At 47.5% G+C, this 13,378-nt stretch overlaps 1 protein-coding gene across 4 annotated transcripts in view; it reads left to right on the forward strand.

Annotated features, from left to right (window-relative positions):
* The window catches only part of LOC111966295 (nucleolar protein 4-like), a 150,475-nt gene that overhangs the window by 127,379 nt on the left and 9,718 nt on the right, over nt 1-13,378 (forward strand). For all 4 annotated transcript variants that reach the window (XM_023990809.2, XM_023990811.2, XM_023990810.2 and 1 more), the window contains one exon: nt 12,616-12,974. In XM_023990809.2, the coding sequence (XP_023846577.1) occupies nt 12,616-12,974 (359 nt within the window). The remainder of the gene's footprint in view (nt 1-12,615; nt 12,975-13,378) is intronic.

The following is a 13,378-nucleotide window of genomic DNA, read 5'->3' on the forward strand; positions in this document are numbered from 1 at the left end:
TTGAAATGCACACACCTGTGTGTATTTAAGGTCCCACAGTTGACAGTGCATGTCAGAGCAAAAACCAAGCCATGAGGTCGAAGGAATGTTTCGGTAGAGCTCCGAGAGAGGCTTGTGTTGAGGCACAGATCTGGGAAGGTACCAAAGAATTTCTGAAGCATTGAAGGTCCCCAAGAACACAGTGGCCTCCATTCTTAAATGGAAGAAGTTTGGAACCACCAAGACTGGCCAAACTGAGCAATCGGGGGAGTAGGGTCTAGGTCAGGGAGGTGACCAAGAACCCGATGGTCACTGACAGAGCTCTATAGTTCCTCTTTGGAGATGGAGAACCTTCCAGAAGGAAAACAGCACTCCACCAATCAGGCCTTTATGGTATAGTGACCAGGCCACTATTGACCAAGCCACTCCTCAGTATAAGGCACATGACAGCACGCTTGGAGTTTGCCAAAAGGCACCTGAAGACTCTCAGACCATGAGAAACAAGATTCTCTGGTCTGTTGAAACCAAGATTGAACACTTTGGCCTGAATGCCAAGCGTCACATCTGGAGGAAACCTGGCACCATCCCTATGGTGAAGCATGGTGGTGGCAGGATCATGTTGTTGGGATGTTTTCAGCAGCAGGGACTGTGAGACTAGTCAGGTTCAAGGCAAAGATGAACAGAGCAAAGTACAGAGAGATCTTTAATGAAAACCTGCTCCAGAGCGCTCAGGACCTCAGACTTGGGCAAGGTTCAGCTTTCAACAGTACACACCCAAAGCACAGAGCCATGACAAACACAAGGAGTTGCTTCGGGACAAGTCTCTGAATATCCTTGAGTGGCCCAGTCAGAGCCCGGACTTGATCCCATCTAACATCTCTGGAGAGACCTGAAAATAGCTGTGCAGCAACGCTCCCCATCAACTTGACAGAGCTTGAGAGGATCTGCAGAGAAGAAGGAGAGAAACCCTACGGGAGAAACTCTAATACAGGGTACCAAGCTTGTAGCGTCATACCCAAGAAGACTCGATGCTGTAATCGCTGCCAAAGGTGCTTCAACAAAGTACTGCGTAAAGAGTCTTAAATACTTCTGCGTTTTTAATTTTTTATAAATTAGCAAAAACTTCTAAAAACCTGTTTTTGCTTTGTCATTATGGTGTATTGTGTGTAGATGATGACGAAATGTTTTTTTTAAATCCATTTTAGAATAAAGCCGTAACCTAACAAAAATTTGGAAGAATTCAAGGGGTCTGAATAATTTCTGAAGACACTGTATACATCAAAACCCAAACTGTCTGCTCGGAGAAGTACCACACGTACACACACAACACAACACATGCATACAAGCTGAAAACACACAATGTAGCCATAGATACATATGTGTGCTTCCCTGGCCTGGCTGAATGAAGGCGTTTGTGCATTGGTCGTGCTTTTGTCACAGGGCTCTACATGTGACCATCCTCAGCCACTGAAGTCACATGGTCCCTTAGGGGCCAGGCAGACCACTGCTGTGATCCCTGTGCAATAGATTTACCTGACCTTCCTCTTCAGTGACCCCTCCTGCACACGTCTCTACTCTCTCTCTAACACTCTCGTCTCTCTCAATTCAATTCAAGGGGCTTTATTGGCATGGGAAACATGTGTTAACATTGCCAAAGCAAGTGAGGTAGATATATACAAAAGTAAAAAAACTTTAAAAAATTACAGAAACATTACACATACAGAAGTTTCAAACAATAAAGACATTACAAATCTCTCTGGGCCAAGCTTCCTGCCATCCAGGACCTCTATACCAGGCGGTGTAAGAGGAAGGCCCTAGAAATTGTCAAAGACTCCAGCCACCCTAGCCATGGACTGTTCTCTCTGCTARCYCYCGGCAAGCGGTACCGGAGCGCCAAGTCTAGGTCTAAGAGGCTTCTAAACAGCTTCTACCCCCAAGCCGTAAGACACTTGAACATCTAGTCAAATGGCTACCCAGACCCCTCTTTTACGCTGCTGCTACTCTCTGTTTATAATCTATGCATAGTCACTTTAACTACTTTAACTTTACCTACATGTACATATTACCTCAACTAACCTATTTTTTACTTAACACTTATTACAAAAAAACTAATCTTACAAAAAAACGAATGTTAACTTCTTAAAGCATTGTTGGTTAAAGGCTTGTAAGTAAGCATTTCACTGTAAGGTCTCTACACCTGTTGTATTCGGCGCATGTGACAAATGAAATTAGATTAGATTTTATTTTGATTTGAAAACATATCAGTGTGTACAGTGCATTCGGAAAGTATTCAGGCCCCTTGACTTTTTCCACATTTTGTTATGTTACAGACTTTTTTTTTTTATGTATTAAATAAATAAAAGATCCTCAACATTCTACACACAATACCCTATAATGACAAAGCGAAAAAAGGTTTTAGTCATTTTTGCTCATTTATAAAAGAAAAAGCTGAAATACCTTATTTACGTAAGTATTCAGACCCTTTGCTATGAGACTCGATATTGAGCTCAGGTGCATCCTGTTTCCATTGATCATCTTTGAGATGTTTCTTAAACTTGATTGGAGTCCACCTGTGGTAAATTCAATTGATTGGACATGATTTTGAAATGCACACACCTGTGTATTTAAGGTCCCACAGTTGACAGTGCATGTCAGAGCAAAAACCAAGCCATGAGGTCGAAGGAATTGTCGGTAGAGCTCCGAGAGAGGCTTGTGTTGAGGCACAGATCTGGGGAAGGGTACCAAAGAATTTCTGAAGCATTGAAGGTCCCCAAGAACACAGTGGCCTCCATTCTTAAATGGAAGAAGTTTGGAACCACCAAGACTGGCCAAACTGAGCAATCGGGGGAGTAGGGTCTAGGTCAGGGAGGTGACCAAGAACCCGATGGTCACTGACAGAGCTCTATAGTTCCTCTTTGGAGATGGGAGAACCTTCCAGAAGGAAAACAGCACTCCACCAATCAGGCCTTTATGGTATAGTGACCAGGCCACTATTGACCAAGCCACTCCTCAGTATAAGGCACATGACAGCACGCTTGGAGTTTGCCAAAAGGCACCTGAAGACTCTCAGACCATGAGAAACAAGATTCTCTGGTCTGTTGAAACCAAGATTGAACACTTTGGCCTGAATGCCAAGCGTCACATCTGGAGGAAACCTGGCACCATCCCTATGGTGAAGCATGGTGGTGGCAGGATCATGTTGTTGGGATGTTTTTCAGCAGCAGGGACTGTGAGACTAGTCAGGTTCAAGGCAAAGATGAACAGAGCAAAGTACAGAGAGATCTTTAATGAAAACCTGCTCCAGAGCGCTCAGGACCTCAGACTTGGGCAAAGGTTCAGCTTTCAACAGTACAACGACCCAAAGCACAGAGCCATGACAACACAAGGAGTGGCTTCGGGACAAGTCTCTGAATATCCTTGAGTGGCCCAGTCAGAGCCCGGACTTGATCCCGATCTAACATCTCTGGAGAGACCTGAAAATAGCTGTGCAGCAACGCTCCCCATCCAACTTGACAGAGCTTGAGAGGATCTGCAGAGAAGAACGGGAGAAACTCCTCAAATACAGGTGTACCAAGCTTGTAGCGTCATACCCAAGAAGACTCGATGCTGTAATCGCTGCCAAAGGTGCTTCAACAAAGTACTGCGTAAAGAGTCTGAATACTTCTGTAAATGTGATATTTCAGCTTTTAATTTTTTATAAATTAGCAAAAACTTCTAAAAACCTGTTTTTGCTTTGTCATTATGGTGTATTGTGTGTAGATTGATGACGAAATGTTTTTTTTAAATCCATTTTAGAATAAAGCCGTAACCTAACAAAATTTGGAAGAATTCAAGGGGTCTGAATAATTTCTGAAGACACTGTATACATCAAAAACCCAAACTGTCTGCTCGGAGAAGTACCACACGTACACACACAACACAACACATGCATACAAGCTGAAACACACAATGTAGCCCATAGATACATATGTGTGCTTTCCCTGGCCCTGGCTGAATGAAGGCGTTTGTGCGATTGGTCGTGCTTTTGTCACAGGGCTCTACCATGTGACCATCCTCAGCCACTGAAGTCACATGGTCCCTTAGGGGCCAGGCAGACCAACTGCTGTGATCCCTGTGCAAAGATTGACCTGACTTACCTCTTCAGTGACCCGACCTTCCTCTTCAGTGACCCTCCTGCACACCGTCTCTTACTCTCCTCTCTACACTCTCGTCTCTCTCATTCAATTCAATTCAAGGGGCTTTATTGGCATGGGAAACATGTGTTAACATTGCCAAAGCAAGTGAGGTAGATAATATACAAAAGTAAAATAAACTAAAAACAACAGTAAACATTACACATACAGAAGTTTCAAACAATAAAGACATTACAAATGTCATATATATATATATATAGGTTATAGATACAGTGTTGTAACAATGTACAAATGGTTAAAGTACACACAAGGGAAAATAACATAGCATAAATATGGGTTGTATTACAATGGTGTTTGTTCTTCACTGGTTGCCCTTTTCTTGTGGCAACAGTCACAAATCTTGCTGCTGTGAGCACACTGGAATTTCACCCAGTAGATATGGAGTTATCAAAATTGGATTGTTTTCGAATTCTTGTTGGATCTGTGTAATCTGAGGGAAATATGTCTCTCTAAATGGTCATACATTGGCAGGAGGTTAGGAAGGCAGCTCAGTTTCCACCTATTTGTGGGCAGTGAGCACATAGCCTGTCTCTCTTGAGAGCCATGTCTGCCTACGGCGGCCTTTCAATAACAAGGCTATGCTCACTGAGTCTGTACATAGTCAAAGCTTTCCTTAAGTTTGTGTCAGTCACAGTGGTCAGTATTCTGCCACGTGTACTCTCTGTTTAGGCCAAATAGCATTCTAGTTTGCTCTGTTTTTTTGTTGATTCTTCCAATGTGTCAAGTAATTATCTTTTTGTTTCTCATGATTTGGTTGGGTCAATTGTGCTGTTGTCCTGGGGCTCTGTGGATGTGTTTGTTTGTGAACAGAGCCCCGGACCAGCTTGCTTAGGGACTCTCTCCAGGTTCATCTCTCTGTAGGTGATGGCTTTGTTATGGAAGGTTTGGGAATCGCTTCCTTTAAGGTGTTGTAGACATTTAACGGCTCTTTCTGTGATTTTGATAATTAGTGGGTATCGGCCTAATTCTGCTCTGCATGCATTATTTGGTGTTCTACGTTGTACACGGAGGATATTTTTGCAGAATATCAATTTGGTGTTTGTCCCATTTTGTGAAGTCTTGGTTGGTGAGCGGACCCCAGACCTCACAACCATAAAGGGCAATGGGCTCTATGACTGATTCAAGTATTTTTAGCCAGATCCTAATTGGTATGTTGAAATTTATGTTCCTTTTGATGGCATAGAATGCCCTTCTTGCCTTGTCTCTCAGATCGTTCACAGCTTTGTGGAAGTTACCTGTGGCGCTGATGTTTAGGCCAAGGTATGTATAGTTTTTTGTGTGCTCTAGGGCAACAGTGTCTAGATGGAATTTGTGGTCTCTCTCTCTCTCTCTCTCTGTACTCAACTATCTGCACTCTCCTTTCTTTCTCTCTRCCTCCCTTTCTTTCACTTCTCTATCTTTCTCCCCCTCTCACTCTCAATTACTCCCTCTCTCTTTCTCTCCACTAGCCTTTACTCTGTGCTCAAACACTTTCTTCTGATGAATCTCTCATAGCTACACAATACCCTGTTCCCACGCTCTCCCTCTGCCTTTATGACAGGCGGCTTAGCCTTTTAACAAATGTCAAACGTTAGGATGCCTTTTTACAAGGGTCTTATCACTGCAGGGCTCTGCGATGCGACCATTTTACTCGCATTTGCACCTAAATATTTTGTTGTGCAACCCGGGATTTTAATGTAGGAMCACTAGTGCGCCTAGAAAACTTAAGGATTCTAGCTTTATTACCTCAAATATTTTTTGTTGCGCTCCTAAATTTCTTTGTGAGCGACTATGTTYACCTTGTAAAAAAAAAAAAAAAAAAAGTTAGCATGGAGCCCTGCACCGTCTGTGTGAGAATAAAGGGTGTGTAGCGTTGGTTATTATGTAGGCTAGGACTGTGTTGTCGTTGCCATGTCATGCTTCCATCTGTTCATCTCTGAATGTCTTTGCACATGTACGCCAGCAAATGAATGTGCTTTTGTGTGAGCGCGTTTGTGTCAGTGGCTCGGGACGCTACTCGCCGCCAGTCTGTGTGCTTGTACGTGCACTTTACTCTATYGTTACTGGTTTGTGTGTGTGTGCGCACGCCCATGCGTATGTATGTGTGTGTGGATTCTCCTACATGTCTGTTCGTTCGTAGTGTGTGTGCTCTCCCTCATGGTTGAGCAGTATTTCTTTCTCCCTGTAGCTTCATGCTTTAGTTGCGCTGATGCAGTCGAGCTGATTGAATCGTGGACAGACAGTGTTTTTTGAGGCAGCAACGCGGTGAGTGTCTCTCTCCCTCTCTCTGCACAGTGTGGACCGGAGAGCCGCCGCTGCCTGTTTTGTTTCATTTATCACCACATTAAATAAATAATCCCCTTAATTAATGCCAGGTTTTAATCTGCCCGGTTTATTTAAATCAATGTACAAGAGGCCAACTACAATAGAAACATTGATTTACGCACACGGTCCGGGAAAATATAGAATTGTCGCAACAGATGAAATCATATTGATTAAAATGTTTGTCATTTCTGACCAGGTGCGGTTGTGATATATTGCTAACTTTTTGAATAAACGAGTTGTTTCTCTCAGCTCTAACCGCTGTAGGAATGGCGGCATATATCTTCTGTTCAATTAGAAATTGGTAGATTACTGGCAATGAACATTGACCGGATTTAAAAGGCTCACACTGGGATTGTTTGAAGGTGTCCACCTGTCTGAAATGATCAACGCTGCTATAATACTCTCTGGTGTGCGAGAACAGTTGGAGATGAATGTTGTCCGGATGGCTGATGTAGCGTCCTCCTCCTCTTCTCTTCCTGTGTCTGTCTGTCTGCTGTAGAGCCGCCGTGACTGGCTCCCTCCCTGCCTCCCAGAGAGGAGCATGGGTAAAACGTTGATTGACTGTCTCACCCCCACCCTCTCCTGCCCCTGCCTTGGTCCCCTGAGCCTGCCTCTGCCCTGGCGGCTAGAAGGCGCAAAGGCTTTTTAAGCGTGTGTGTGTGTGTGTGCAAGCCTGTGCGTGTGTGTGCCAAGCGCTCTGAGACCTTTTCTGCTAGAAGGCGCAAAGAGCTTTTTAGGTGTGTGTGCTCGTGTGTGAGCGAGCACCTGTCCTTGCATGTACGCGGATGAGACCTTGGCGCTCAGAGACCTTTCCTCTTTTAAACACAAACAGTCTCCTTTGTGCCCCTTGGCCTGCTAAACACTCCCATGTATCAAAGTGACATTCAGAATTCACAGGGGCCTGCTGCGCGCCACTGTCACTCCTCAGGAAAGGGAGAGCTGAGGAAAGGGAGAGCTGAGGAAAGGGAGAGCTGAGGAAAGGGAGAGCTGAGGAAAGGGAGAGCTGAGGAAAGGGAGAGCTGAGCATGGAGGGAAGCAGGGATGGATTTATATTTTTCCAAGAGAGAGAAGCAATGCGATTTTTCATCCCTGCTTTTATCTTCCATTCATATAGAATAGAAACAGATCTATCCCCTAGCCAAAATATGCTGTTCTGATCATATCCCAGAGAGAGAGAGAAATGTAGATATTTCTGAGAAGAGGAAAGACACAGGTAGAGTAGAAGAGCAGTGTTCAAAGCAGGGATGCATGAGAAAATCAGCCTAGTCTCAATGAAGACACTGGTTCATCAAAGAGTATTGCTGCGGTTGACACTGTTCTCTCCACTATGTACTCTGTCACTCCCCCCTCTCTCTCCCCTATCTCTTTCTCTTTCTCTCTCTCTCTCTCTCACCCTCTCCTCTCTCTAGCTCTCTCGCAAACTTTCAAGGAAATTAGCGTAACTTGTTGCTCTGCTATCCTCTGCTTTTAAAGCCACTTTAGCCTCTGGTGGACAGAAAAGTAAGTGTGTGTCGCAGCCGGCCGCGATCGGGAGGTCCGTGGGGCGATGCACAATTGGCCTAGCGTCGTCCGGGTTAGGGAGGGTTTGGCCGGTAGGGATATCCTTGTCCCATCGCGCTCCAGCGACTCCTGTGGCGGGCCGGGCGCAGTGCGCGCTAACCAAGGGGGCCAGGTGCACAGTGTTTCCTCCGACACATTGGTGCGGCTGGCTTCCGGGTTGGAGGCGCGCTGTGTTAAGAAGCAGTGCGGCTTGGTTGGGTTGTGTTTCGGAGGACGCATGGCTTTCGACCTTCGTCTCTCCCGAGCCCGTACGGGAGTTGTAGCGATGAGACAAGATAGTAATTACTAGCGATTGGATACCACGAAAATTGGGGAGAAAAGGGGATAATAATTTATTTATTTTTAAWTTTAAAAAAGTAAGTGTGTGTTGATACCTAATGGCTGGTTAGATTGGAGCGAAACACTACGGCTCTGTCCCAAATGGAAACCTTTTCCCTACATTGACCAAGGTCTGTATGGAATAGTGTACGGTGCCCTTTCAACCCAATACCCATATCTTATCTGTTGTCTTTTGCCCAGATACCGTGTGTCCTCTTATAGCCTATAGCCTGCTGAAGCTTCCCATGTTATTTCAAGGGCACTTACTGCACTTGTTGTGTCCAGTGTTTGTGGTCCTTGCTGCCTGGTAGTACAGCATATTGATGTACTGTAGCATTGTGTGGAGACTGGAGAGGTGATCATATGTACCGTGCTGTACCTTCAAACAGTGTACATTTTGCCCATGCTGAAGAAAAAAACAGCATAGACTAACACTGGCTTGTCATGCTGGTGACCAGCCTTCGCTGTGTTTTTGCTGGTGACCAGCCTTCGCTGTGTTTTTGCTGGTGATCAGCCTTCGCTGTGTTTTTGCTGGTGATCAGCCTTCGCTGTGTTTTTGCTGGTGATCAGCCTTCGCTNTTTGCTGGTGATCAGCCTTCGCTGTGTTTTTGCTGGTGATCAGCCTTCGCTGTGTTTTTGCTGGTGATCAGCCTTCGCTGTGTTTTTGCTGGTGACCAGCCTTCGCTGTGTTTTTGCTGGTGACTTCCAGCCTTTGCTGTGTTTTGGACCAGCATGGACCAGCTTGGTCACAAGCATACCAGCATCCCCAGCATACGCTGGTCGCCAGCATACATGCATTACCAGCATCCCCAGCATACGCTGGTCACCACCATACATGCATTACCAGCATCCCCAGCATACGCTGGTCACCAGCATACATGCATTACCAGCATCCCCAGCACACGCTGGTCACCAGCATACATGCATTACCAGCATCCCCAGCATAAACTGGTCACCAACATACCAGCATGAGCTTGTCACCAGCCTAACCAGCTAGACCAGGGATGGGCAACACGGCCCGGATCCAGCCCGCGAGCACATTCAATCGGTTCTGGGGAAGTTTGAGTAAAAATACATATATATTATGTTTTGTGTTAAGAAAACACTCCAGGCCACTCTTGAACGTCTAAAACTAGATAGAAAGTAAGTAGGAATTATAATACATTTTCAAATAAATGCCCTTTTTCTGACCCGCAAATTGCTTTTGACGAACAAATCGGGCTGGAAAAAATCTGTGTGGTCTGTGAAATCCTGATGTGGCCCTCGAGACTAAATTATTGCCCACCCCTGACCATGTTGGTCAGACTAGCTTGATCAGCATAGACCAGAATGGACCGGCTTGAAATTTAGGCTGGTTTACGCTGTATTTCTTTCTGCAGGAACTGGCTAGGCTATATGGTTCAAAATTGCATCCAATTCCCTATATAGTGCACTACTTTTGACCAGGGTCCATATGGCTCTAGTCAAAAGTAGTGCACTATGTAGGGAATTGGGTGCCACAAGACTCAGCCTATGTCATTCGTAGACATTAAAGCTGTGGGTGGGAAAAAGCAGTCCACCCTCTGTCAGTGTCCGCTCAACTTTACTTTAGCTGTCTGCCTGTCTGCCTGTCTGTCTGCCTGCCTGCCTGCCTGCCTGCCTGCCTGCCTGCCTGCCTGCCTGCATCCGTGGACAACTAATAGCCTCGGCCTAGTGGTAGTCTGCCATAAAGTGGGGAATGAAACAAAACCTGCTGTGTGTTTTCATCTGTAAGCCTATGCGTGTTACTCTGTCCTGTCTGCCCGTCTCAGCAGCTAGATCTTCTGTAGTGCTACAGTAAACTAGCCTACGCGTTTTCCAGTTTGCCATATTTTCACGTATGGTTTCTTTTAATAGGGACAGGTCGCCTACAAATTCATTGACACGTTGAATAAACAGTTATCCGATGTGTTGCGCCCCAAGATCGTTGCTGCTGACAGAACAGTAGAGTAGTAGAGTACAGTACAGGAAGGACACCGAGGTGTCGTGTGCCTTTAAGAGCAGTAGAGGAGGGTGGCTCCCTCAGCAGGCGACCACACAGTCTTGATGAGGGGGATTTGTGTTGAGCTGGCAGGAATTAGGCCTTACTCTTCATGCATGAATACTTTTTATACTCTAGTAAATGCACACCGCCTGCCTCCCTTTCTACGCTGCCGTAACCCACCACCACATCCTCTCCATCGCTCTCCCGTTCTCCTCTTCTATCCTCCCTTTCCTGCCCTTTTTGCTTTCCCCCTTCCTTCTTCTCCCCTCTCTCTCTCCCTCCCCTGTCTTGCCTGTCCGTTTCTCTCAATCTCTCTTCATCCCTCTCAGCCCCTGCCTCACGTACCCTCCTCCCACTCTATCCCCCCCCTCCTGCTCTCCCTTGCGTCATCCTCCCTCCTCCTCTGGTTGCTCTCTCCCTCTCCCTGACCTGCTCTCTACCCCCCACCCCCTTTGACCTCTCATGTCCCCTCTCTATCACTGGTCTCTACTCTCTACCCTACCACCCTCAACATGGGACTAACCCACTCTCTCATCCCTCTCTCTTTCTAAATCTCTACCTCTTCGCTCTCCCTGCCCTTGCTTCTGGCCCGCTCTAGCCCCACCTCCCCTCTCCCGCTCTCCTCTCCCTCCCCCCTCCTTCACGGTCATTGACCTGCTCTATGGCTCAGGCTCTCCCCCCTTCCCCCTCCCCTCCCTCAGTGGAGGCTTTGGAAAGCTGACCCCAATACTGCCCTTACTGCACACACGCTCTCCACGCGGCACGCAGGCTTTAAGTCCAAATTTACACACACACACACATGCACTGGGAGAGGCACATGAACCCCTCTCGGTCCCACGCAGAGGGTTATGCATACAGGCCAGGCAGTGTGTCTGTGAGAATGGGGGTCTGTGTGATGAGCACAGGCTCTCCCCACCCCACCACAGCACTGCTCTCAGCTGCACAAGAGACACTACAGTCCCTACTCTTCCTAGTCATAATGGGGCTGTGTGTGTTGTCTTTCGTGTGCCGCGTGTGTGTGTCTAGTGTGTGTGTGTTTGTCTGCGCGTGTGTGTTTCTGACAGAGACGGGAACGAGGAGGACTGTGGGGGAAAACAGGCCATCCATCAGCGTGTCTCAGTGGCAGAGCCGTGCACTAAACAATCCCTTATTTACTAGCTGCCTCTGGTTGAGTTGAGAATGGGGAGGGGACAACTTTCCCTGGTGTGGAGAGAGGAGAGTGTTTGTGTTTGTGTGTGTGTGTGTGTGTGTGTAGAAACAAGTCTACATGCTCGGCTCATGGATGGTCAGACTTGGTATTAGTTTACCCTGGTACTATGATGTGCGCCATTGTACAGTGTAGCTTACAGTGTGTGACTGGGGTACAGGGGAGGTGGAGTGCCATGCTCTCATGAATAAGTATCACTGGCTGCCTACCTGGCCCCAGTCCAGCTCGGATGGCTTTAATTAACTAACAGAGCACAGCACCACATGTCCCTCTCTGCCTCTTTGCCTGTCTGTCTCTCTGCCTGTCTCTCTGCCTCTCTGCCTGTCTGCTTCTCTGCCTACCGCTCGGCCTGCCTGCCTCTCTGGCTGTCTGCCTGTCTGCTTCTCTGATACCGCTCTGCCTCTCTGGCTGTCTGCCTCTCTGTCTGTCTCTCTGCCTGTCTGCCTGTCTGCTTCTCTGCCTGTCTGCTTCTCTGGCTGTCTGCCTCTCTGCCTGTCTGCTTCTCTGCTACCGCTCTGCCTCTCTGCCTGTCTGCCTCTCTGCCTGTCTGCCTCTTTGCCTGCCTGCCTGTCCGCGTCTCTGCCTGTCTGCCTCTCGGCCTCTCTGCCTGTCTGCTTCTCTGCCTACCGCTCGGCCTGCCTGCCTCTCTGCCTGTCTGCCTCTCTCTGTCTCTCTGCCTGTCTGCCTTTCTGGCTGCCTGCCTCTCTGCCTGTCTGCCTCTGCCTGTCTGCCTCACCATGGCTGTAACACTCTGCTGACTGCGAATGCAAATAGAGCCACACCACACCAACACACTGAGTGTTCCATGTGTATTCTTACTGACTACAACAGCTCGCTCTACTGCTAATCAATGGTACTGACACACTGAGGCCTTGGCTGGGTTGAGAGTGGGATTCACACTCAAGGTGTGATGTAGGCTTCACTTTTGATTTCCCCAACCTCTCATTGACTGAATTATGTGGTTTTACATCTCGAAATACCATCTCTATGTGTTGTGTGTGTGATGTGATTCTACCAGTCTAACTGGTGTTCCTCCGTATGTGTTTCCACAGACGACTCATCCTCAGAGAGCGGCAGCGGGAACGGCATGCACACCATGACACCTCCGTCTGCGGGTGGAGCGGCCCTGGGGTCGGAGGGGGGAGCGGGCGGACCCCCTTACAGGGAGGTGGTAAACGGCAATGGGCCCCCGGCCCCGCTGGACTTCAGCACCACCTCCTCGTCCTCATCGTCCGAGGACCAACAGGCGCCGGTCAACCTGAGTGAGACCAGGCTGCCCGGGACTGCCCTGATGGGCCCCTTCCAGCCCGACCCCCCAGATGAGCTGCGCAGGAAGTACCCTGTCAAGCCCCTCCCCCATGCCGCTGAGCTGCGCCTGGACAGAGACTCGATCAGGGACTACGGCAACAAGGTGAGGCCTTCTGCTCATGCCTGGGTTTGAAATGATTGCAAATACTTTAGCTGAGATTTGATTGAGCTTATACAATACAATGCAACTTTCCTGGTACAGTGAACCAATAGAATAGTCACAAAACTGCAAGCGCTGCCCACCTGGCACTCCAGGCAGACTGAAGTAAACACTAAAAGTAGGTCTGACGGTAATATATTACACACAGTGCTGAGCAGTGAGCCCACCAGGACTGTGTGAATAATAGTCTGAAAGCTCAGCGTGACCATTGTTATAGATGACCACTGTCTTGCTATGAACTATGCAGGGTGAGGTATATGCGCAAGAAGGTGAGGTTCATTGGCAGGCCATTGGACAAAGCTGAGAGAGGTTTCCATTGAGATCCTGCCACACTGCAATTACCTGTT

This window comes from Salvelinus sp. IW2-2015, linkage group LG7, assembly GCF_002910315.2.
Source record: "Salvelinus sp. IW2-2015 linkage group LG7, ASM291031v2, whole genome shotgun sequence".
Classification (NCBI taxonomy): domain Eukaryota; kingdom Metazoa; phylum Chordata; class Actinopteri; order Salmoniformes; family Salmonidae; genus Salvelinus; species Salvelinus sp. IW2-2015.